Source organism: Ptiloglossa arizonensis, chromosome 1 (genome assembly GCF_051014685.1).
Source record: "Ptiloglossa arizonensis isolate GNS036 chromosome 1, iyPtiAriz1_principal, whole genome shotgun sequence".
NCBI lineage: Eukaryota > Metazoa > Arthropoda > Insecta > Hymenoptera > Colletidae > Ptiloglossa > Ptiloglossa arizonensis.
Window position 1 is genome coordinate 13,372,457 of NC_135048.1, and position 26,802 is coordinate 13,399,258.

The following is a 26,802-nucleotide window of genomic DNA, read 5'->3' on the forward strand; positions in this document are numbered from 1 at the left end:
AAAGTAACATTTTTATAGTGCGTATGAATGCTTGAGTATGTTAATTAAACGAAAGAATGAGATTGTATCACCGATGTATTGATATCTTTCAATAAAGTCACTTTTAGTAACAACAAAAGTTTCTCTTTACCCATTATTTGACACCAATTCCTTAACCGGATCCTATCACATCGCTAAATTAGCAAAGTTCAAAATCGTCGATAAATTTGACCAAAGTTCAGAAATTCATTCAAAAATCATGCAAAATCTCAATTCGCAAAAACTTTTGGAATTTCACGACATTTCCAAAAAATCCCGAATAAGAATACCTTCTCGAGTATCATGTTCTCCTGTTTGCAAAGCCCAAAATCGACGACAGATCTAGCAAAATTTCGGAAATTCATTTGAAAATCCCGCAGAATCTCAATTTGCAGAAATTCTTAGAATTTGACGTCATTTCTAGGAATCCGCGAAATCGTGGCACTTCTCGCATATCGTATATAGTACTCCTGACACCAAGAGTCCCAACATCGAACATTTTCTACAATTTATGTCTGAATTTCATCCTTTGGTATGAGGAGAACACCGTCGCCAAGGAGGTATGCATTTCGATTTTTTAAGTACTAATCAAATGTTACATTCATATATCTAATAGACAATTATTACTTTCCATATTTTAAAACTTTAAGAAACACCTCTTTACTTCGGAGCTCGATCAAAATTAATTTCTGTAAGTTTCTCAATCATTTGTGATCCATAAATAATATGCACATTGTTCAATTAATATTGGGAGCACATATAAATGTTAATAACAATTGTGGAAATGGATAAACATTCAACGAAACCATTTGCGTTCGCAAATTTCGCAATATCTTGACGTTTATTTATCATAATTATTAACAAGCGTCGTAAGCCCGTAGATTAAACAATTATTAATAATGTCCTAGTATAAATAATAGCTTAAAAGCTATAAATTTATTGAAATATTCGTTAGATGGAGCAATGACAATCGAAGTAACCGTGCGATAAAATAAATAAATATTTCTCTACATATGGAAATTATTGTTTGTATACATGCAAATATATTCGAAACGCGCAATGCCAAACATTTGTAACCTGGTAATTATATGGGTTGCCGTCTCTTGGAGAACATATTTGATAATTTTCGCGATTGTTACTAACATTTATGCATGTTTCCAATATTAATCGAACAATTTGTATCTTATTTATGCATTATAGATGCATAAATATACTTATAGAAATTAATTTTCATCGAGATTCAAAGTAAAAACTCGTTTAGTAAAGTTTCAAAGCATGAAAAGTAATAATTGTTTATTTAGTGCAATAGTTTAACATTTATTTAATTCTCATAATTTACACAATACGCGTAGAAGTTGTATTTTTTACTCAAACCTGCTGAATTTCGATTAATCGCTTTTCTGTATAGAAAAATCATCGTGATAAACACTTGTGAGTCGATAATCGATATGTGTAGCCATGATTTCGAGGTATCAAAGATTTTTTTAAATGTATAAAGGAAGGCTAGAATGCAGAGAAATTTCATTACGCTGATTTCGTTTAACTTTACATTTATTCGAAAGATGATACATACGAAACTTTGTACAGAAATATTTATTTATTTTATTGCACGGTAGGGAATACCATACAAATGGAATTACTTATCTGTAATGTCGGTAAATTTATGCTCGTGGTGCTATCTATTGGTGGAGATAAGAACAATTCCTCAACAAACTTGAGCGTTTCTCCGCCAGGTGTTTTCACACCTTAAATGTAGTTTACCTATTCTCTAGTAGATGGCAACCCACTTCATTGCCGTGTGACATATGTGTGTCACTGAGCGTTCAGAATATACATGCATATATACAAACTATTTTTTCGATATGTAGAGAAATATTCATTTATTTTATCGCACGGTTACTTCGATTGTCTTTGTTCGATCTAACGAATATTTCAAGAAAGTAATGACTTTCAAGCCATTATTTATACTAGAACATTGTTAATAATTGTTTATCTACTGTCCCACGACAATTGTTAATAAATATGATAAATAAACATCAAGAAATTGCGAAATCTTCGGAGGCGGACGGTTTCGGTGAATGTTTGTTCATTTCCGCGATTGTTACTAACATTTATACATGTTCCGAACATTTATCTTACAATATGCATCTTATTTATGCATTAAATATGATTGATTCGCCTACAGCAATTAATTTTGACCGAGATTCGAGGTATAAACGTGTTTCTTAATGTTTCAAAGCATGGAAAGTAACAATTGTTTATTAGATACATTAATTTAACATTTGTTTCGTTCTTATAATTTTCGGATTATGCGTGGAAGCTCTATTCTTGATGTAAAAGCGTCGAAATTCAATTAATCGCTTTTCTAGATAGAAAAACCATCGTGATAGACGTTTGTGAATCGATAAACATTTCCAGCCTTGACAATGTCGGTTTGATCTCAATAATAACAATCCCATCGCGAACAAAGAATATTTCAACGAAATGATATTTTAAGCCATTATTTATACTAGGACATTGTTAATAATTGTTTAATCTACGGTCCTACGACGGTTGTTAATAATTATGATAAACAAACATCGAGATATTGCGAAATCTGGGAAGGCGAATTGCTTTAGCGAATGTTTATGTCTCTAGGCGATTGTTAGAAACATATTTCCACGTTCCGAAATTTTATGTTACAGTATGTGAATTAAATTTTATCGGAAAATTTAACGAAGAGTTTGGTATACATATATTTCTCCATTTTTTATGAAAATTAACATTTGTAAACTAATTAATGGTTTGCACTGTAAAAGTTGGGAATATGAATGTTACAAAATGCATTTTCTTTTGCATTGTAAATGAATAATTTGCTTATAAAGATTAATTTAGGTTTCAAATCGAGAAATATATGAATATCAATATTTTGCTTTCATTTTCGAAATCAATTAATTTCTGAAAAGTAACAAATGATTTGTGATGCCTAAATAAGATGTATATTGTTCGATCAATATTGGGAACATGCATAAATGTTAATAAAAATCGCGGAAATGAACAAACATTCACCGAAACCGTCCGCCTTCGAAGATTTCGCAATTTCTTGATGTTTATTTATCATATTTATTAACAATTGTCGTGGGACAGTAGATAAACAATTATTAACAATGTTCTAGTATAAATAATGGCTTGAAAGTCATTACTTTCTTGAAATATTCGTTAGATCGAACAAAGACAATCGAAGTAACCGTGCGATAAAATAAATGAATATTTCTCTACATATCGAAAAAATAGTTTGTATATATGCATGTATATTCCGAACGCTCAGACACATATATGTCACACGGCGATGAAGTGAGTTGCCATCTACTGGAGAATAGGTAAACTACACTTAAGGTGTGAAAACACCTGGCGGAGAAACGCTCAAGTTTGTTGAGGAATTGTTCTTATCTCCACCAATAGATAGCACCACGAGCATAAATTTACCGACATTACAGATAAGTAATTCCATTTGTATGGTATTCCCTACCGTGCAATAAAATAAATAAATATTTCTGTACAAAGTTTCGTATGTATCATCTTTCGAATAAATGTAAAGTTAAACGAAATCAGCGTAATGAAATTTCTCTGCATTCTAGCCTTCCTTTATACATTTAAAAAAATCTTTGATACCTCGAAATCATGGCTCCACATATCGATTATCGACTCACAAGTGTTTATCACGATGATTTTTCTATACAGAAAAGCGATTAATCGAAATTCAGCATGTTTGAGTAAAAAATACAACTTCTACGCGTATTGTGTAAATTATGAGAATTAAATAAATGTTAAACGATTGCACTAAATAAACAATTATTACTTTTCATGCTTTGAAACTTTACTAAACGAGTTTTTACTTTGAATCTTGATGAAAATTAATTTCTATAAGTATATTTATGCATCTATAATGCATAAATAAGATACAAATTGTTCGATTAATATTGGAAACATGCATAAATGTTAGTAACAATCGCGAAAATTATCAAATATGTTCTCCAAGAGACGGCAACCCATATAATTACCAGGTTACAAATGTTTGGCATTGCGCGTTTCGAATATATTTGCATGTATACAAACAATAATTTCCATATGTAGAGAAATATTTATTTATTTTACCGCACGGTAGTGAATATCATTCGAAAGGAGATACTTATCTGTAATGTCGGTAGATAATGCTTGTCGAGCCATCTATTGACAAAATTCAGAACAATTCCTCGACAAACTTGAGCGTTTCTCCGCCAGGTGTTTTCACACCTTAAGTGTAGTTCATCTATTTTCTAGTAGATGGCAACTCACTTCATGGCCGTGTGACATATGTGTGTTACTGAGCGTTCAGTCTATATATGCATATATACGAACTATAATTTCGATATGTAGAGAAATATTCATTTATTTTATCGCACGGTTACTTCGATTGTCATTGCTCCATCTAACGAATATTTCAATAAATTTATAGCTTTTAAGCTATTATTTATACTAGGACATTATTAATAATTGTTTAATCTACGGGCTTACGACGCTTGTTAATAATTATGATAAATAAACGTCAAGATATTGCGAAATTTGCGAACGCAAATGGTTTCGTTGAATGTTTATCCATTTCCACAATTGTTATTAACATTTATATGTGCTCCCAATATTAATTGAACAATGTGCATATTATTTATGGATCACAAATGATTGAGAAACTTACAGAAATTAATTTTGATCGAGCTCCGAAGTAAAGAGGTGTTTCTTAAAGTTTTAAAATATGGAAAGTAATAATTGTCTATTAGATATATGAATGTAACATTTGATTAGTACTTAAAAAATCGAAATGCATACCTCCTTGGCGACGGTGTTCTCCTCATACCAAAGGATGAAATTCAGACATAAATTGTAGAAAATGTTCGATGTTGGGACTCTTGGTGTCAGGAGTACTATATACGATATGCGAGAAGTGCCACGATTTCGCGGATTCCTAGAAATGACGTCAAATTCTAAGAATTTCTGCAAATTGAGATTCTGCGGGATTTTCAAATGAATTTCCGAAATTTTGCTAGATCTGTCGTCGATTTTGGGCTTTGCAAACAGGAGAACATGATACTCGAGAAGGTATTCTTATTCGGGATTTTTTGGAAATGTCGTGAAATTCCAAAAGTTTTTGCGAATTGAGATTTTGCATGATTTTTGAATGAATTTCTGAACTTTGGTCAAATTTATCGACGATTTTGAACTTTGCTAATTTAGCGATGTGATAGGATCCGGTTAAGGAATTGGTGTCAAATAATGGGTAAAGAGAAACTTTTGTTGTTACTAAAAGTGACTTTATTGAAAGATATCAATACATCGGTGATACAATCTCATTCTTTCGTTTAATTAACATACTCAAGCATTCATACGCACTATAAAAATGTTACTTTTCAAGATATTCAACTTTTTCTTATCTTAAGTAACCATTCTAAATTCGCAGCCAATTAGCTCGATATTACTCGCAGCGAGTAATACCGATTACCAGGTCTCACCACGTGGAGGTTGCTGCGAGCGGAGACCCGGAGAGAGATAGATGGAATCAAAGTTCCATCGATCTCCCTCGACACGCGATACAAACGAAGATACTAAACCAAAGAGATGGGAGGAATCAATGTTCCATCGATCTCCTCGTTTAGTTCTGCCGAGCAATTACATTATGGAAAAATTAGGCAAAATTGGGAAAGACGCGACACGAACCGTGCAGTTGGCCCTACTAGGTCTATCCCGTTTCTCCTCCGTGGTTCCGATTCCAGAGAAAACGAACGACGCCTACCACTCCCCTAGAGGAGTGCCCCGTTTCTCCATCTTTACGACGAGAGGGTCTTATTTTGGAGGCTTTCGCAGGGACCGGCAAAAATGCCTGCTCCTGTGCTCGCAACATGCCCCCTCTGGAAGCGGACACACCGGAAGAGACGGCGATAGACCGTTCGGACTACTTACACGGCCGGCCACTTGCTTGTACAAGAAGCAGTGGTGACCGGACCGAGGAACGAGGAAGCGAGCAAAATTAAGCTAAAGATTGGATAATTGCTTGGCAGATCACAGCCTTAAAACTAACTTATTCTAATTGCAGAGATAGAAGGAATCAATGTTCCTTCGATCTCTTTGTTTAATTCTGCCGAGCAATTACATTATGGAAAAATTAGGCAAAATTGGGAAGTACGCGACACGAACCGTGGAGTTGTTCCTACTAGGTCGGTCCCGTTTCCCCTCAGTGGGCCCGATTCTCAAGGATATGCGCGACGCCGTCCACTCCTCTAGAGGAGTGCCCCGTTTCTCCCAACTCCGCAGCCAGGAGCCACGCAGAGCGTGGACCTGACTCACGGAGGATGACGAAGAGAGGGTCTTATGATGGATCAAGGGCTTCCGCAGGGACCGGTGCGAACACCTGCCCCTGTGTTCGCAGCATATTCTCTCTCAAAGCGGACGCACCAGAAGAGACGGCGATCGAGCGTTCGGTCCACCACCACGGCCGGTCACTTGCTTATGCAACAAGCAGAGGTGGCCGGACTGAGATACGAGCATGCGAGCAAAAAGAAGCTAATGATTGGATAATTGCTCGGCAGATCACAGATATTCGTACATGGTGACCTTAAAACTAACTTAGTCTATACTTAGAATTAACAGTCCCGCGGAGGATGCAATACATCAGTCCTCTTCGTTCTTCGTTCTTCGTTTTCCGATACATCTAAGAGAATGTATCTAAGAGAAACCTAAGAGAAACCTAAAGTCATGGCATAATGGAAAATAGAAATGAATTTGGTTAGTGGAAAAAAATAAACATGTCAAAACAAGTAGAAATTAAAGTCAGAGTATAAATGAAATGAATTAGACAAAGAAACATTTAAAAAAAAAAGAAAGGATTGAGAGAGTGGTCGCCAGTACTGACCACCGCCTACCGGCGGCCAGTACCGGTTACCAAGGTGGGGGGTCCCCCTTCCGTAAACCTAAAACGAAGAGATCCGTCCACCTCGGAGGCTCCAGGAACAATGAAATTTTAAACAACCGGGGGCTCCTTATATACTCTCCCCAAGGTGACTTACCGTTTCTTCCATTGTCTTTGTTCGATCTAATCGAAATTTTCGAAGGCGAACGGTTTCGGTGAATGTTTCTTCATTTCCGCGATTGTTACTAACATTTATACATGTTCCCAATATTGATCGAACAATGTGCATCTTATTTATGTATTGCAATTAATTAAGAAACTTATAGAAATTGATTTTGATCGAGACTCGATGTTAAAACGTGTTTCGTAAAGTTTTAAAGTATGGAAAGTTATAATTCCGATTGATTCGAAAGTAATTAATTCTCGTCATGTTTTGTTAATCTTGAAAGTGACAGATAAATTTACTCGAAAATTTTCTTAGTCGAAAAATCATTGCCTGCTTTGCCTACCTTCTCTCTCGTCTAAGTATGTTGCACTATATATAATAATTGGTAGCGTTCTCTAACGAGATAAATATGAACTATTACTGTAAATCTGAATGTTTTACTGTTGATAGTGTGGTCTGTACTACATACTGATCTCTGAAAGTAGTTTGGGTCGTTCACTGCTAGATGGCTATAACATTTTACTGTCCATTTTCTTTAGAAACGAATTATCGTTCCAAGACTTAAATTATTATTTGTTAAATATGTAACATTACATTTTCAGAATGGGTTGCGGTAGATCTAATCCAAAATACGGCAATTGTTACGAAATAGGAATTCTCCTACAACATTACGATATTTTAACTTGATAATGGGTTACCAATCTTCTATACAAATTATTATAAAATACGTAATGTAACATTTTTTATGGAATGAATTTTGAAACCTGTAAACGACATTTAGTAGATATTATTTAAATAATACATACACGGATGTATACAAATGCAATAGTAAATACTTAATAAATTATAATCTGTTCATTGCATTAGTAATTTATTATAGAGTTTAAGTGATACTATCTAACGTTTCACTCGCACCATAATGGAAGCGCACTGCGACGTTAAAGCAGAAGCGGAAGTGGATAACTTTTCTCTCGCGCTGTACGAATTCGTAATACCAAGTGTACTTATGAACATTACTTAAGAAAGCCGGAAAGAAAATAAGAAATTCTAAATATAGTCCAACCTAAATGCCAGAAGTTTCAAAGGTAATCTCTCGTATCTCAGCATGAATGTTCTTTATTATCATTGAACGTTCTTATTGCGCAAATGCAAAGGTGCACGTATGCACGATCATAAAACAAATTAAATAAAAAGTATTTACGTAACTACGTAAAAACTAGTTGGTGCTGATACACTGTTGATAGAACCTAACCTAACATTACAATCTATTTCTCCGTAAATCCTCGTTCTATCGATCGATTTTAAGACAAATTGCGAATATTTCATTACCAAATCCCCTTTTGTTTCTACTTGAAAAAAAAAAATTCAATTCTTCTTCCCTTCGAATCGATACACGATAAGTAGATCGTCATCTTTGCCCTTTGGTACGGTTATCCTACATAAATACGCCGCGTAATTACACGAACGAAACTTGACGAATTAAAGTGGCGAAAATCTAATTCGGGATTGAATCGCGTTGCTGAGGGCGGTGAGGGTGGATCGCAGTGTTCGGATGGTGGGGATAAATGTACCACCCTGTGTCAGGTGTTCCGCCACGCGGTCGGCTACATTCTGCTCAAAAACATCGCGGGTTCACGGGCTTTCGGGGCACTTAGGTCGACGAGGTGCTCGCGAAACGAGTACCGATGTAACAGCGATAATTCTACCGGGTGACTGTGATTAAAGGAATTGATATTTAAAAAAAAACCCCAGTGTATAATCAACGGTAAAAAAAACCTTTCGTTTCGTACAATAATTCGATAAAAAGTTATCAACATTGAAGTGTCTTCTCTTCTTCCGTGACTGCAGTGAACCGTCCTACGTTTCTTCAAACCGTGCAACATTGGATAGAAGATATTTATCGTAGAAACGATTTGTCGGATTTCGAGATCCACTTGCGCGGTCTGCGTAAATTTTCACACCGTTCTCCGACGCTACCATTGCATTCGTATCACGAAGATCAATCTCAACCTTCCTCATTGAAACTTTCCAAATGAATTTCTCGTCAGATCTCCGAGAACATCCCACGCGGGCCTGCCTCGACGTTCGATGACGTTGCACGTCCGTCAGGTGCAACGATGCAATCCGTGGTTCGCGAGAACTAGAAAATCGTCGAACGTTGTTCATCCAATGAGGTAAGTTCTGGTTATTGCTCGCTCCAATTGTCCCCTTTAATTACCGAATAATTTCAACGCAGTGGCGACACCCTGCCAATCAACGTTCCCGTCCGTCCTTGTCGCGTTGAGGATCGCGCTCCAGATTTAATTCTGTCTCGTGAAATGCAACGGATTTCTGAAAGCGGGTTGTTGACTTAATAAAAACGCCGTTGAATCGCGCCCAGTTACTCACTCGTGCGCCAGCATTTAAACGAACGTTCACAATACCGCCAATTTATGCTCTTTTTCCGCGTTAATGGAACCCCGTTCACGGGAAGGGTGCAACATTTAACACTGAAACGTATCTGCGATGTTAAGCGGGGAAATGGTAAATTATTGGATTTTTCGGAAAGTAATTTCGTTTTCCAAAATGGAGAACGTATGATTTAATAAAATGTTTATACGCTCTAAAAAAATCGTGTTTCATTTTCACTGAAAAAAAAAGAAAAACGAAATGACTTTTCGAACAACCTAATAATTTACGAGTACTGTTAGTTGTCTATTTCAATAATTTTCCAGGAATATCGTAAGCGAAGACATCGTTAATGATCAAGTAATTTTAAAAAGAAGTTCGAAAAAGGTCAAATTGATCTAGTGTTAAAGCGATCAAATTGACGTAGTGTTGACCCTTTCAACACCATCGTGGTCTGGAATTGAAATTAAAATTCGATTACTCCTTTCTTGTAAGATGTGAACATACGTATATGAAATATTGAAATGAAAATGTTCCGTTTGAAATTAATTACACGATTCGAAGGATTTCCTCGAGGTGGTAATTTCTGGAAAAAAGCTGGAGATTTAGCAGAAAAGCTTCGAGTGCAAAGGGTTAAAGTTGTCAAATTGACCTAGTGTTACCTACGGTAATTCCAGCGTTAAAATTCGAACGAAAGGTCGTTCTTTGCGTCTCGATTGAATTCGATCGCCCTTCGTGTGCAACCGGGGATGAAACCACGGTAGGAAGGTTCAAAGACACTTATCGAATAGCAAGTATCAACAGTCCGTGAGGACTTCCGGTGGTTAACGTATTAAGAATCTGGACACATCACCGTGGAACACCAGCGTCCATTTCCATTTAAAAAATCCTAGATCCGCGCAATAGTGTCTAATTGGTGAAAAGAATGTCGCGAGATCGTAACATCGGTAGTGGGAGTGAAGTTAGCAAGGTTCTCAATATTGAGAGTCGAGATTCCAATTGTGGATACTTCACGAACACCGTGTAGCGCGTTAACCGTTGTTAGCACGTAGCTCGAGCACTATACGATGAGAAAGACATTTAGCGGCATGTGCCCTTAAAGGTATCGCTATCAACACCACTTGAGCCTCGAGTAACCCACTAGGTTCGCTCCACCAAGTATACCTACTCCTCCCAACTGAAAATCAATGCATGACGCAACTCTTGACCAATTCTAGACCCCCATCAACGACGAAAAACTATCAAGTAGTAGTCCCTGTTTGGAAATCGGTACGCCGAAGACTGTTACACGTGTGACCAAATGTGTTCTCTTCTCTCAAATGTGTTGAACATTTTGTTCGGCACATTCTCGAATTTCTCGAACGGTGAGAAATTCTAGGGTGTCGCTGGTGGTGTTGCGCTTACGTAAACCACGGATAACCGTAATATACGGATGCGATAAGCGGGTAAATACGGTTTAGGCGGTGGAGTAAGCAAACGGAATAGATTTGGGTTAAACATCTATCGATTCGCGGGAACGCTCATGGCGATTCATATGCTTGGACTCTCTGGCAGACACCTGAGCGAGTCCTTAACTGGTTATGGATGTCAAGGAAACGACGAAACTCGCCTATTGCGGGCGACACGATCGACCGATTTGCACGACGAATGGAAACGCAATGTTAAACCTGTGTTCCCCTCACTCTCCCTACCTCTTTTACATCTTGTTTCGACGTGCCCCTGACGTTTAAGAATCGCTACTCCCGTTGGAGGGCACGCGCCTCGCCAATTTTTTCGTTCGCTTGGCCGCTTTGGCAAAGGTCGTACGCGAGTTCAGCAGTCTTCCTTACACCGAGCACCGCTATCGATCCGCTTACTTTCTCGACCTAGAAATAGACAATTCGTATCGACATTTTCGCACGTTGCGACGGGGGGATGCGTTCCGTGGCTCGCGGCCTTTTCACGTGGTCGTGAGCAGCTGGAATGTTCGCAACAACAGGGGCTCAGGAGCATTGTTTTCGAAATGGATGGTTCAAGGGGGCAGTTTGGTCAGTTCGGATCGTTAATTATTTTTCCTTTTTTTGGCATTCTTTTATGGATGGTAGAAAAATTTGAAAAATTGCCAAAGGATTGCACGCGCTTCAACACCGTACCTTGTCTATTTCGAAACGATATTTTTCGAAACGATGTCTTTCGATCGATGTGCACGATATCTCAAAAATTCATTCAGACGTTTCTTACTATTTTGAATTTAGGAAAACAAACAACGATTACGTAATCCATTATACTATTGTATAAACAAAGTACGTGTCTATTAATCCTTTCGCTATAGAGCGCTTATGACAAAATGTGATAGCTCTGAACGGAGGGCATTACCGAGTAGTTGACACTGAGGTACGGAATGCTACGAAGTAAGTAGAAGTCGTATCTTGATCTCTAAATTTCACAATGATATTTATTATATTTGGTAATATCATTTTACTTTATAAAATATAAAACTTTACGATCACAATTTATTTTTTTATACATTATAATGCTCGTATAATATGTTTTAATACGATATAATGAAATTACTAAAGTATTTAAAGCCAAACAATATTAATAATGATAAAGTCCAAAGCATGGAACCACGCATAAGCCAACTTCACAAGTGAACAATAGTACCTCGACTCGGACGACACATTTTCGAATTTGATTTGTTTTTTTGATGCCTCATTCGAATATATGGACGGAAAATGTTTTTCGGCAACTCTTTCAGGATTATTACTATTTCGTGCAACTAAACATCTCGTATCTGATTTTTGTTTCCCATATTTTTGCAATAATTGTCTTATAAGAGTTAAATGAAATTTGGCAAGTTAACTGTTTAAGGCATGCAGCGATGCTAGATACTCGATTAACAAAAGTATCTCGTGTAAAATATGAAATAAAATTATATATTGTATAAACGTATGTATACGCTCTTCGTGCCTCAGTAACCACTTTTTCATACCGTATATATACGCTCTTCGTATATCAATGATCATTCTTCGAGGGCGTATATATACGCCCGCCGTAGCGAAAAGGTTAATTTTCATTCGAATTCGATTATTTCGTTCAATTATTTCGTAAAAAAAAGAAACTACCCAGAACCTTCAATTTTCAATGCACAACATCGAATTTACTTTTAGATCGATAAGAAATTTTATCATCGATAAATTAAGGCTCAGCTTCTCACTCTTCCCTACAAGAGAAAATTACACAGAATCAGGAATTTTCGATCCATGAAATACCAAATTTGATTTTGAATCGATAACAAATATTTGTCGTCGATAAATTTCGGACTCAGAAATTCGTTCTTCCTTACAAGCGAGTACATCCGAAAGAGTCTGAAAATCCTCAGTTTAAATCGTAGATGATACTTTTAGACATAGACGATTTCTGAGGCAATGATTAAAGGTTCACCGGCGTTGAAATTGCTTCATCACTCGCGTCGTTACCTTTTTTTACCGTATCGCAAAAGTGAAACGACGCGTCGTTTTGGATTAACGTCTTTTACGCAACGCTAGCGCCTTCCCCCCACCTCCTCCCCGTCCCCCCACCGCAAACATTAATCCGTGTATCTGGTCGTGAAACAACCGTTATAAAGTTCGCCTCTTATTTCGCGGCTTCTGAATGTCGTACGTGACGGCGTGCTTCAACCCCAAGTATTAATAAAACAGTACCGTTTTACGACCGTTTCGTAGCTACATTAGCCCCATAACATTTTACAACGCGTCACAGACACTCGAGAATGTCCCTCGCTAACGTCTAAGCGTCTATGCGCCGTGTGGTTAACTAACGACGCGAGCCATCGATACTCGCATAAATACTACAGTACGTGCAGGGATTCTCGCGTTGAACTGGCAACTAAGCGATTCTCCATGAAAAATCGAGTAAGTAATGACCGGTAAGTTTTTCTCGTGCGAGGCATCGTTTTCGGGGAAATAAAGTTTAAAAAACAAACTTTCATGGCACGCGGTTGAGTAACGAGGTACCAACTTACAAACTTCCAAGTTGATTTTCTCGAAAACGTAAATTCGTAGGGGAAAATTCTACTGCTCATTTTTTATTCATTTTTTGGCGGAGAATCGTTCTACGTACAATAGAAAACCTTTGTAAATATAATTCCGATGCCAAGTGCGCCATGGATAAACTTCTCGCGGACAACAGCTGTGTCGCACTTCGTCTTTAGAATTTGTACAATTTTCTAAAATGACGTTTCTCATTTTTGTCGCAAAACAACTGCTCCGATAAAGGAGGAAGATCGTAATTCGGGGATTCAGGTGGTCGATTAAAGTATTTTAAATCGTTGTCTCTGAACGGGATGCTGAAAAGCGAAGTTCGTCGCATAACCTATTACAATTTTGGGGTTAGGATTCAACGCAGCATTCTCAATCTACTAGCTCCCCCATCGCGTCACGGTTACTTTCAACGAACAAGTATACATATTGTACAATATGTATAATGTATGATATATACGAATAACATATAATAATATATTAACAAATGTATTGATACATATATTAACTAAACATAGTCCTCCAGCACAAGAGTCATACACGTACCTCCGAGTCAAGATAATACAACTGCCCGATAATGACAATAATAATATCGGGTTGTTCGGAAAGTCATTTCGTTCCTATCGGTGAAAGTGAAACAATCTTTTTAGAGTGTATAAACGTTTTATCAAATTATATATTCTCCATATTGTAAAACGAAATGACTTTCCGAGGAACCCGATACATTGCAATCACGTTCGTCGTACAGTCTGCAACGCGTAACCCAGAACGCGCCAATTTAAGGTTATAAAATTTTCAGTAAAGTGAGACCGCGCCGAAAACTCGTATCCCCGTTTTTGAATGTTTCGTACAGTACCGGGGAAACTAGTCCGGGCGGGAATTACCAAGATATATTATCATCGGTCGGGATTCCCCAGCGTATCACTCCTTTCCCCGGTATCCTTTCTATCTTAAAGAACGACGGTCGTCGTTGGATCCACGTGGCGCGAAAGTCGGCTAAAATCGTTTACCGACGCGTTTGAGCGCCACTGGCGCGCCACGTTTTTCCTCCGCCGATCGCGACGGTTTCTTTCGCGATCGGTCGTTTCGCTTCGCCGAACGATCGGCCGTCTCCTTCTCACGTGGGTCCCCCCCACCACCCCTCCCTCGACTGTCTTGCGTCAGCGAAGGCGAAACGCTTACCCACGTCTCACCTGTCTTCTTAATTTCCTGGCTAAGCGCGTCGGCGATTTTTCGCGTGTTCGCGTTACGCGTAGCGGCGGCGCGGAATCGATACAAGCCGCCGGCCCGTGGCGAGAGTACGCCTCGATAATACGCGTTATCTCGATCGTACCGCTACGGATCTCCTTCCCTCGCGTGTTGAGCGCGCGCGGAAATCGCGCTGAATCCGAACGGGATCGCCGCGACAATACACGTACGCGCGCCGTGGAGTTTCGTCGAGTTTATTCGGGAGCGAATTCTCGTACACCGTGCGTTATCGCGCCCGATAAGCCGCGTGGAAGTGTGTGCGATAAGTGAATCCCGTAGCGAGCCACCATCGGGCCATCTGTTTTTTAATTCCTCTGTTTACCACGACCGATTCGCCGGGGTCATCGTCGTTGCGGTCATTTTCGCCGGTTCCAACGAACGGGTTGCCCGGTACGACTAAGGAACCATTGTAACGATAATCACGGGGCACGGTACTCGCCTCCGGATCACCGAAACGAGGACGATAGTTTCTCGATACGCGTTAAACGCCGCGTGCGCCATCGGTGACTCACTGTGGGTTTGCGCTGGCAAATCAGACGGATCACAAGGTTACGCTACGATGTTGAGAGGATTATACGTATTCGTCCCTCGAGAGAATTCTTCCTTGGAGTTTTTTTTTTTCTCCCCCCCTCTCTCCCCGGTGTTTCACTCGACGGTGTTGGGACGTAGTAACGAGCCATTTATGTCAGAAATTGTCGTCGCAGTGACAAAATGTATAAATCGTGTGGTAAGGAATTGCCGAATAAAAAGAATGTTTTTGTTCAGGTAAGTGGTAGTATAAAAAGAAACTACGGAGGGAAACGGTGCGGCGGTATGTTAACAAAATACGTTGGTGTAATTCGTATGCACTATACGTAATGGGTAATGTCTTATATAAACTGGTCTAGAGGGGAAAACAGTGTGCAAATTTACGAATGTATAAAACATGTACGACGTTTTATCACGAAAGCATTCCGAGGATTCTTTAGAAAATTGTTTTTGTTCGGTAGTTCCCGATTTATATATTTTGCTTTCTAATGTTAAGTGTACTGTACCGATAGTTGGAGATAACCAGGAACGATTGGCCGAAAACGATAAACACAAATAACAAATGACTTGTTACGACTTCAATGCCATTGAGTTTATTTTATTTTATTTGCGGGGATTTGACTCTCGTTGTCCGAAAATAAAGGGAAAAGTACTAACTCGATGTAAAGGATACGTATATGCAAATGCAAGGACCAATGTCAGGGAAACGATATAGTATCAAAGGCAAACAAGATTATCAGTTAAAGTAGCGCAATAAAGTGTTTAAAGGAATGACCAGGTCCGGAGAAAAGTCGATAGAATCGCAGAGAATATTTCCAAAGTTTCGTATTCTACAGAAAGTAATTGTTTCGTGCAGACAAACATTCGCGAATAGATATTAATCATGTACGGAACTTTTCAAAGGAACAATGTGAATGATAATTTAGCGACTTACTTTCAAAAGGATAAATGTACACATCGTTTGTCATATTCGGAACAAGTATTAAAATTCTAACCGAACGAAGTTCATTTTGTACAAATATTTCGACGTCTATGTACAAATAATTTAATACAAAAGTAAGAATAATTATTGGTCGAAAGTGATATCAAAAATTAACTTTAATTTATATTAATTCGTCGTGGACCGTATCTTCGTTTACGTGCTAATTTATTCACGTTACGTTCTTCCAGTAAAAGAATAATTTAATACAAAAGTAGGAATAATTATTAGTGGAAAGTGATACGAAACATTAACTTTAATTTATATCAATTCATCGTGGACTGTATCTCCGTTTACACGCTAATTTATTTACATTACGTTCTTCCCGTAAAATTTAATTACTCGCGTGTATTTGGTTATCAACGATCACTTTTTGTGTACCGATGGGAACCATAATTAAGCGTTAAACGTTTATAAGATAATATTTAATGGAAACAGATGCTTCTTAGTAAAAAATAAAGCAGTTGCTACTAGTCTCGTCTGTAAAGCTGACCGAGCAACCTATTGCTAAAGACGTAATATCGTGCATGTTTGAAAATGACACCTATGCAGGTGTCAGCTGCTTGGTAAATCCACGCGACGAAATTCTAAAAACTTGCTACCTACGTATCTAGAAGCTCGTGAATATTACAAACACGATAAAATTCATATTATACAATTCGTAAATAAATAACCGTTTCTCGATCGTCGTTTGCGCAATTACTTATTTCAATTCTTCAAGATTTCCTCGATATGGATAAACAGTATAGCAATTGTACAATCGCGGATTTCTGTAAACCGTAACTTCGTAACTTCGTCGTTTCCGTTTCTCTCGCGAATTTCGTCCACTCTCACCCGGAGAAGATTATTATCTACCGTATCGTATCACATGCATAGAACGTCGATCGTGTAGCGCACAATTTCAATTTTCTATTCGAAACTAACCGCTCCTATTAGTTTCATAGCAACATTATCCGCGTAACGCGCATAGCGCTACACCGAGCGATAAACTGCAAATCTCATGACGTGCAACGAGGCGCAGAGATCATTTTGAAACCGCATATTATCACCGAGGTAATTGCTGGAAATATCCGCGCGCTCCTCTTCGGGCATTAATGCGCACGGTTAGAGTCTCCGGCGTCACGTGGCCCCTGTCCATAAACGATTGAAATTACAAAATCCGCGCTTCGTTCCCGTGTGTGACGTATATTTTTCCAGCTTTTATCTGCGATAGTGTTCAAGATGCCTTCCTGGTCTAATCGAGCGAACTTCGCGCCACCTTGAGCAACCTTATCGGCGCATTCACGAACGTGGCAACGTGTTACGTGGTTCGCGGTGCATCGATCTAACTAGCGCGAATTTCGAGGCCGGAATTGGGAGCACTGGTCTACTGTTTTCGTAACGAACCTTCCTTTAACCCTACAACTACCAAACGAGTCACTTTGATCAGTTTCAAAACTCTTTTCAAAATTGTTCAATTATTAACAGCGTCTTTGTCTAGAATATTCGTGGAATTGAAATACATAACTAACGGTAGTCATAAATTGTACCAAAAATTGATTTAATTAATTGAATGGTATCAAAGATACGTATGTGGACCTAGAATTACCAAAGGAGTTACTTTGATCCGTTTCAGACCCCTTTTGAAAATTACTCAATTATTAACAGTGTCTTTCTCTAGAATATTCGTGGAATTGAAATAGACGACTAACGGTAGTCATAAATTGTACCAAAAATTGATTTAATTAATTGAATGGTATCAAAGATACGTATGTGGCCTAGAATTACCAAAGGAGTCACTTTGATCAGTTTCAAAACTCTTTTCGAAATTATTCAATTATTAACAGTGCCTTTGTCTAGAATATTGAATCTAGAACTACCAAAGGAATCACTTTGATCCGTTTCAGACCTCTTTATAATATTACTCAATTATTAACAGTGTCTTTCTCTAGAATATTCGTGGAATTGAAATAGAGAACTAACGGTACTCATAAATTGTACCAAAAATTAATTTAATTAATTGAATGATATCGAAGATACATATGTAAATGTAAGTTTCAAACCTCTTTTGAAAATTACTCAATTATTAACAGCGTCTTTGTCTAGAATATTCGTGGAATTGAAATACATAACTAACGGTATTCATAAATTGTACCAAAAATTGATTTAATTAATTGAATGGTATCAAAGATACGTATGTGGACCTAGAATTACCAAAGGAGTCACTTTGATCAGTTTCAAAACTCTTTTCAAAATTATTCAATTATTAACAGTGCCTTTGTCTAGAATATTGAATCTAGAACTACCAAAGGAATCACTTTCATCCGTTTCAGACCTCTTTATAATATTACTCAATTATTAACAGTGTCTTTCTCTAGAATATTTGTGGAATTGAAATAGACAACTAACGGTACTCGTAAATTGTACCAAAAATTAATTTAATTAATTGAACGATATCGAAGATACATATGTAAATGTAAGTTTCAAACTTCTTTTGAAAATTACTCAATTATTAACAGCGTCTTTGTCTAGAATATTCGTGGAATTGAAATAGACAACTAACGGTTCCTCATAAATTGTATCAAAGATTAATTTAATTAATCGAACGGTATCAAAGACACGTATATGAACCGATGCAAATAGGAATACCCAAAACCATCGTCGAATGCAACAGTAACATTTTTTACGAAAAGTTTCATACACAACGACGAAAACAAATGATCCAACACGTTCAATTATTCGTAACGTTAAACGCAAATGGCGAAAAAGTAAAATTGTCTAATTCTTTTCGAGAATAGTTCCTTGTACTCAAAAGGGGCCACTGTTAAAGAAATTGATGTAACGTTTATCGTAATTAAATGAAATTCAAGTTACTTTGATTGATTCCGCTCGATCGAATTCTTTCTTCGTTAAATGTAAACGATTATTTTTGTCGATGCACCTAGGGAAAATTTAACGCTCGTGAAAATTCGAGTAACACATTTGTTTAAATTTTCCTCGACGGAAATATGGCGGTGTTTATCAAACGCGATAAGTAATTCTAACTTCTTCGATAACTTCTTCGATAGTTAATTACCACAATTAGGAATAAATATTCATAATTGTATTTATCAATTATATAACAGCGCGACTTCGTCGCAAGGTTGATAGATATCTTGGATCAACATCGGTTAGAAATTCAGTATATTTTACACAAAGCAAATTCGTCCCTGAAGTTATCTATCGTGTTTTTCTACGCGAAAGAGATTTTCTTTCGCGGTTCTCTTTGATCGTGAAATACCAGGGGATCGCACCCGCTACTTTGGAAAATAATTTTCCAAGCTTTCAATTACATTTCCTGGAAGGAATTAAGCGGATGATTCCAAGATTTTCCCGATCTGGGAGCAATTACACGAGCTCCCGGTCGTGGCGATACTTTCGTTCGTTGCATTACTCGTTATTAAGTACCATCGTAAATCGATACACGGTAGAATACACGCGCGTGTGTGGAAACCGACTCTAGGATTGTCTGTTTCCATGTAAAAGCCGAAACCGCTTTAAACCTGTTGACTCGACGAACTTTTACGGCGCTATCAAGGTGCAAACACATTACGGCTCCTTGTGTTTCTCGTAAATCGACGATAATGCCACGATACGCTCTCACCTTAACGATAGCGTTAATTGTCGATGACGGAATTGTACTATAAATACGCTCGCGTTTCGCTTCAACTGAATTTCTATTGGAAACACCGCGAAATGTTCAGCCCGGCGGCAAAAATCTTGCGCATAATGTGTTTATTGCACGCCACTGACGTTCGTTCGCATTTAGCGAAAAATTAAAAAGCCGGTACGATTCACTTCGCACGAAATCCTCGACTCGGGAGCGAAATAGAAATTATTAGCGCGTAAAATCGTCGGCGCGGATTTTGTCGACTTCTCGGCAAAGGAAAGCGTAAGATTCCGCGTGATAACATCGATACGGTTAATTCGTGTCGCAACGATAAGAAAGAAAACACGATAAGGAAAGAAATACACTGATACAGTTTAAATGCGCCTCTGGTTGCAACGCGTGACCAACCGCGGTTCTTTGAAACGCAAAAATCGGATATACGGTAGCTGGGGACACGTGATTAACAATTATTCAATTTATCGAGAACCAAACGGGAGGGGACGGGGGGGGGAAGTAATAATTCCAGTGTCTGTTCGGTGACAATAGTAATGTTATTTTTATTATCCATCTGAAAGTTAAATCGATTTAAAAATCAATCGTGCGCGATACAACACCGTTGGTTTATTGCTTCCGATGACAATGATTTATTGCCGGCAGCTCGACGATTAATTACCGATTCGGATGCTGAATATAATTTAATATTATTCTATTCGATAATAGGCGTGCATTCACGGATTCGTTCTCGGTATCCGTAATCATTTATTATCCATAGTAACGAGAACTCGTCGTTTAATTCGTATTCAAACAGCAACGTATCGGCAGCAAACAAAGTGTCCTGTTATCCCCTCGTGAACTGCACGCAACCTTTCTACCTATGTTCGGCAAACGTAGAGGCAAACTATTTACAAGTCGTAACGAAATCCCAGTGCGACGGACCTGCGTCAATCAATGAAATACCGTTCATCCCTCCCGGGAAGCGTCGCCCTACGTGTCGTTCGAATGCCGAATTTCTACTAAATAGTCCATGTCGCAAGGACAAGGAATTTCAAACGCACACACCGTATAATACAACCACTGGAGAGGTAAATAGGACGAAACCTAATGTACTAGTGTATTTCGGATCGGTAGCCAAGCTTTTGCGAAATGTGACGAACGTATTGATTCAAATTTTTCAAGTAAATTCTCGTCTATACTATCTCTTTTTATTTTTCCATTCGTTTCTATTCGACAGTGTACTAGTATACTTCGGACCGGTAGCCAAGTTTTCTTGAAATGTGACGAACGTATTGATTCAAATTTTGCAAGTAAATTCTCGTGTATACTATTTTTTTTTATTTTTCTATTCGTTTCCACTCGATAGTGTATTAGTGTGTTTCGGACCAGTAGTCAAGCTTTCTCGAAATGTAACGAACGTATTGATTCAAATTTTGCAAGTAAATTCTCGTGTATACTATTTTTGTTTATTTTTCTATTCATTTCCACTCGATAGTGTATTAGTGTATTTCGGACCAGCAGTCAAGCTTTCTCGAAATGTAACAAACGTATTGACTTAAATTTTGCAAATAAATTCTCAAATATACTGTTTATCCCAATTTTCTTTTTAATTTTTCTATTCGTTTCCACTCGACAGTGCATTAGTGTATTTCGGCCCAGTAGTGAAGTTTTCTCGAAATGTAACAAACATATTGTTTCAAATTTTTCAAGTAAATTCTCAAATATATTGTTTATCGTAGCTTTTTTCATTGTTCCATTCGTTTTTATCGCCTCTGAAAGAAATCGAGAAATTCAATACCATTGACCGTTATTTTTAACTTTATACGATATTTATTTCAGCACAAGTTTTCATTTTACAAAAAGTCAGGATCAGAAGGTAGCGACGTTACTGCAAATTAATGCACCATTAAAATCTCTTCTCTCGGATGCATCGAGCGACTAACAACTCGACGATCATTAAACAGTATCTTTTTCCAACGATCAGTTTCGACGACAAATAACTTTCGATACAATTTATATTCTTTAATCGTTCTTTTTTTCATTCTACTCGCCGTAGAACGCACCTCTAGTGTATTAATAAATTAGAATAGAAGAATAAGTAGTGCGATCAGAGGTAAATTGTAAAAATTACGTTCCTTTCCATCTGGTACTCTGGTCATTCCTTTTAAGGGGCTATATACCTTTATCGCTGCGAAAAGGACTTTCCTTAAAAAATTATAGAAAAGAAACTATTCGACGAATCGATTCGATTCCTTTTTTATTAAAAGGAAGATCCATTGTAGAATACTCGACAAAATGATCACAGTTGAGACACGTCAATAAATATAGTAGTTTATATTCCACACATACGCGCAGTGCGAGCACAGCTACACTGCATAATTCGTGTACAGACGGTCGTTCCGTGTTGAAAAAAATAGAATTTCGTTAAACACCGTCGACTACAATATCATAGACGCAAGAAAAGAACAATCAATTTTGTCGCGTTCGCAAAGATACGCAATCCATCGAGCTCAGTTCTTCGTTGAGAATAAAATCGTTGAAACCTCGTGACACTGTTTTGTGCTAAAAAAAAAAAAAACAAAGTACTGCACGCCCCCGAGTCTCGTGCAGTTTACGTCGAATAGTTTCGCGCGCGCGTAACGATCATACGATTTCAGTGGCTCATAATGCGATCTCGGTCGATTCGTTCAATTTCGCGCGACAATACAATCGCGGTGATTGGCGAAACGTTACGGTCCGCCGCGGCGAATACCGAGACCGGAGAAATTTACAATAACCGTGGATCGAGCGCAAAACGGTTTAATTGTTCGCTCGAACGCGTTATCCGCGTAACTCGGCCCCACGACCTCGGCGGTAACGTTTATTGACGGTTCATCTGCAGCGCTTTAAATGCTTCGCGTGATTGGAGTTACACGTAAAACGCTCGTTTATCTCCGCGGGAGCTGACCTCGGCGAAAATGTTGCGGCCAATACCTCGAGCCAGCCTCGCAGAAGCCCGATGAATATTTTTCGGGAACACTGAAAAAACACGGTTAATTCATCGATGCGGTGAATCCTTTTCTTTTTCTCCGACACGAGAGACAGCGACGGAGAATAGAAGAAAAAAAAGAAGAAAGAGAGAGGGAGAGAGAGAGAGAAACGTTGATCGTACATATGTGTCTGCGCGAGCGCTGAACTTGGCACGATGACAACGCTGAAAAAGGACGAGAAGGGGGCTTCGAAAAAGTCGAAGAAGAGCCAGAAAGCCTCTGCTCGTAACACGAAGGCAGTAAAAGCGCAGGACGATACCACGAAGACCACCGAATCCAAGAACCAATCAGGTACAACCGTCACTGTTCGACGTGTTTCGACGGTTTAAGGATCGACGATATTTTTTACATTCCGAACCTCCCTCCCTCGTTGAGGTTACTTGTATTAATATTCGATGAAAAATGTCAATTTTTATTCCATTGGGCGTATAAATGTTCGTACACTCTAAAAACGATCGTGTTTCGAAAAAAACGAAATGACTTTCCGAACAAACCAATGTATTCTTGCAAGGGGTGGGACTGTAACCTGGCAGATTTCGAGAAAGAAATGTTTGATGTCTTTAACTAGAGAATGATTCTGGAACTCCGATACAATTTTCGTTCGAAAGATTTTTCAATATCTTCAGCAATTTGAGAGTTATATGGCCACGTATAAAACGAATGGCTGTAATATAAGGGGTGGTTTCTCCCCCGAGATCGAGAAGTAATGGTAATGAAATTGGGCATGGTTCTTCAGTTGGATCGTGAACGTTTGGGCAAAGTTTTATCGAAATCGGAGACAATTTGCGAGATTCCCTCGCGTGGTTCTCATAAATAATATTAACCCTTTACGGTCGTATGTCTGCTCTTAGCCACCACAGCAAGGAACCATACTAATCTTATACTCTATTCAACTACGTATTAGTTTACACTTTCTCCGAACGAACCTGAATGTCTAAAGACGGTTGAAGGATCGACGATATTTTGTACATTCTGAATCTCCCTTCCCCTTGAGGTTACTTGTATTAATATTCGACGAAAAATGTCGATTTCTATTTTATTAGATGTATAAATATTCACGAACCAATACGGTGCTCCTATTAGAGATAACAGAATCCAGTAAAGGGGATTAATGATTTTCCTTACTGAAAAACTGCACACATTGCGGCACTATGAAGATATAAAAATTAAATATTGTTCCTAATGTTCAAACGGAAAGATCAAGGGCGAAAGACACCAGACTAATTATTTTTGCGATACATGTAGTCGAAAAGGACATACAGGACTGTACGTTGGAGACTGTTTCGAAAGATACCACGCGACGGAGAACTATAAAATACAATGTTTATATAAAAACGTTACATCGAAACACATTGTTGTACATATATCCAAAGTTCGCAAAAGGATTAATAAATCTTGTTTATCCTTCGTAATCTCAAATCTTACGTATCTTTTCAAAGGAGATGAAAATATGTAGCTTTTTCAAAGGAAATTAATTCCGACGATACGACACTTGTGTTCAAATTTAATACGATCGCAAAGGGTTAAGTATTGAAAAATAGCGAATCGAGGAATAAAGACTGGGAAAAATTTGTAACTTTCAGAAGAATCGAATACCGAGCCGGGGAATCCGAACAGCGACGATAATGCTCCGCAAGAGCTGACGGAGGAGAACGGAGCGAAATCGAGCGGGAAATTCGAACGGAAGGGTTCGTTTCGTCGGAAGATCGGTTCGCTGATAAGAGGCGGCGCGGTTTTACCGGCGGCGATAAACCGCGGCCTGCTGCCGATTAGGCGCAGCCTGAGCTTCAGTAAGGACTTGAACCGCGTACAAGAGAGACCGAAACCAACCAGGACTGGCAGCGCGCAATGGTATAACAGTCTGGTCTCATTGGTGGAAGATGAATGTCTCGACGAATTGGATGTCGTTCCTTCAAAGAACACCGAGATCAAGGAAATACTTCCTTCCCAGGTTCAAGTCACCAGGACCCAGAGTTTCTCCGACGCAAATTTCGTAAGATTTCTAAACAATGAAATTTATAGATATATTATTTGTACGAATTTATCAAAATTGTATTATCGCGCTACGGTGTTACGAACGGTGAATAATTCATTCAACTTTCGTTGAAAGGAATCATGATAGGTTGCTCGATCAATTTTCTCATTCGATAAGAAATGGGAATATTAGGTTTGTTGTTTTATTTTTCTAAAGATGGTACTACATGATGAACATGTGTGAAGTTTCATGTAGATCTGTCGATTCATTCGTGTATTTACAGTTCAAAGTTGCAGGGTCGTGTATTTTTTTACAATGGAAAAAACGACGAAACTTATCGAACAACTTGGTGTATCTTTATCGTTCAATGATTCGGTCGCCCCTTTTTTCGAACGCGTGTTACAGAATTAAATGTTTTTTTAAGCTTCCAGACGAAGCAATTTTTATTATTTAACAGAGACACTACTTTTCACGCGATAGAAAGTAGGATAATTTGTAAATTTAAGAAGACAAAATATTTAATTTGGTAATAAAAAATACCGGTCGTACAACCTTTAAAATATCCCGATGAGGGCCGACAGAAGGTGGCTCGAAACGTCGAACAATAAAAACTACACGAACGATCTGTTTAGGAAAGTCTAATGAATTATTTATTGTATCGTAAGATTTCCTTTCGCAGATACAGAGGTATGCAACGCTAGACCAACCGTTGTCCGTTCAACGTAGAGATAAACCGCGATTGAATCCCATTACTATAACAGGCCATCTTGATAGGATTTTACTTTCATAACGGACACGATACAATTTACACAAGTTACTATTTTTGTATACGAGGAGCGGTATTCTTACTTCCTTTCGAGGGTTTTAATTATTGCAATAAGTTACGAAGCTTCGATTCGATTCATTGTTTCGTTCGAATGATACATTTTCACAACGAAAGTATCGAAGCACATCTGTTCTAAAATCGATGGTACTAGAGTATTTATTTCTTGCGAGTCAACAACTCGGGACCGAGACGCGCTACGTAACGTAGAGAGGACACGATTCCCGAGCTATCGTTTCTCATTTTTCTTTTTGTTTCAACTCAGGACCGAGACGTGCTACGTAACGTAGAGCGTAACCTTTTCGAAAGCGAGAACAAGACGGAACGAGAGCGAATCGGTGGAACTGAAAGCGAATGGAGAACGGTACGAGACAAGCGAGATATTATTCCGCTCGAAGAGAAGAATATCAAACGTTCGAAAGACAGAACGAGACAACGTATTAATACCTCGTCTGTCTCGTACTGTTTCTCGTTTCCTTTCAATTTCTTCGTTTCGCATTCGGAAGCCGGCACCGAAGCAGAAACAGTGAGAGAAAAGCGGCCAGTTCACGACAAATAAATACCGTACTAGTTTTCACGATTGAAAATAACGTATATCTCTCAAGACGATCCGTTTCGAACGGGACACCCTGTAATGTAACGTGCCGGTGAATCGCTACGGTTTTCACTTTGATGCATTTCTTCCTATCACGATTGACGAACACGGTGCACCGTTTACGTTACGGTGTACGTTGGAAGTTACTTTACTACAGTAGTTGAGATTTGCTCTATCGATCTCGTAGAATTCCACGATTCAACTGTACCAGTTACGCAACGTTCACCCGAGCAATTAAGACTTAATGAGCGTTCCCATCGAATTTGAATAGGATTTTAAATGAATTTGAAATGGAAATCAAGTCGATGGAGAGAGCCCACGGTGGGATGGGTGGATTTGCATTTGTATTTGATATAAAATCCAACGAAGCAAATACTGACGAAACTATAGGACGAAATGACGGAAACATCGTCCCGAAATTTTAAATAGGTTTGCCCGGACAATCCAATTTTCGAACGATTCAAATAAATACAAGGTAAAGGTGACACAATACCTT

At 38.3% G+C, this 26,802-nt stretch overlaps 1 protein-coding gene across 9 annotated transcripts in view; it reads left to right on the top strand.

The window, feature by feature from the left end:
• The first annotated feature begins 14,745 nt into the window (after window positions 1–14,745).
• LOC143153205 (pleckstrin homology domain-containing family G member 5) overlaps window positions 14,746–26,802 on the top strand; it is a 119,418-nt gene continuing 107,361 nt past the window's right edge. For 2 of the 9 annotated variants that reach the window (XM_076324177.1, XM_076324169.1), the window contains exons 1-2: window positions 20,417–23,204; window positions 24,497–24,906. In XM_076324177.1, coding sequence (XP_076180292.1) covers window positions 23,069–23,204; window positions 24,497–24,906 — 546 coding nt within the window. In that variant the 5' untranslated portion in view covers window positions 20,417–23,068. Of the gene's footprint in view, window positions 15,304–20,416; window positions 23,205–24,496; window positions 24,907–26,802 lie in introns of those variants that run through there. The other 7 variants (XM_076324160.1, XM_076324153.1, XM_076324193.1 and 4 more) reach the window with 7 other exon arrangements.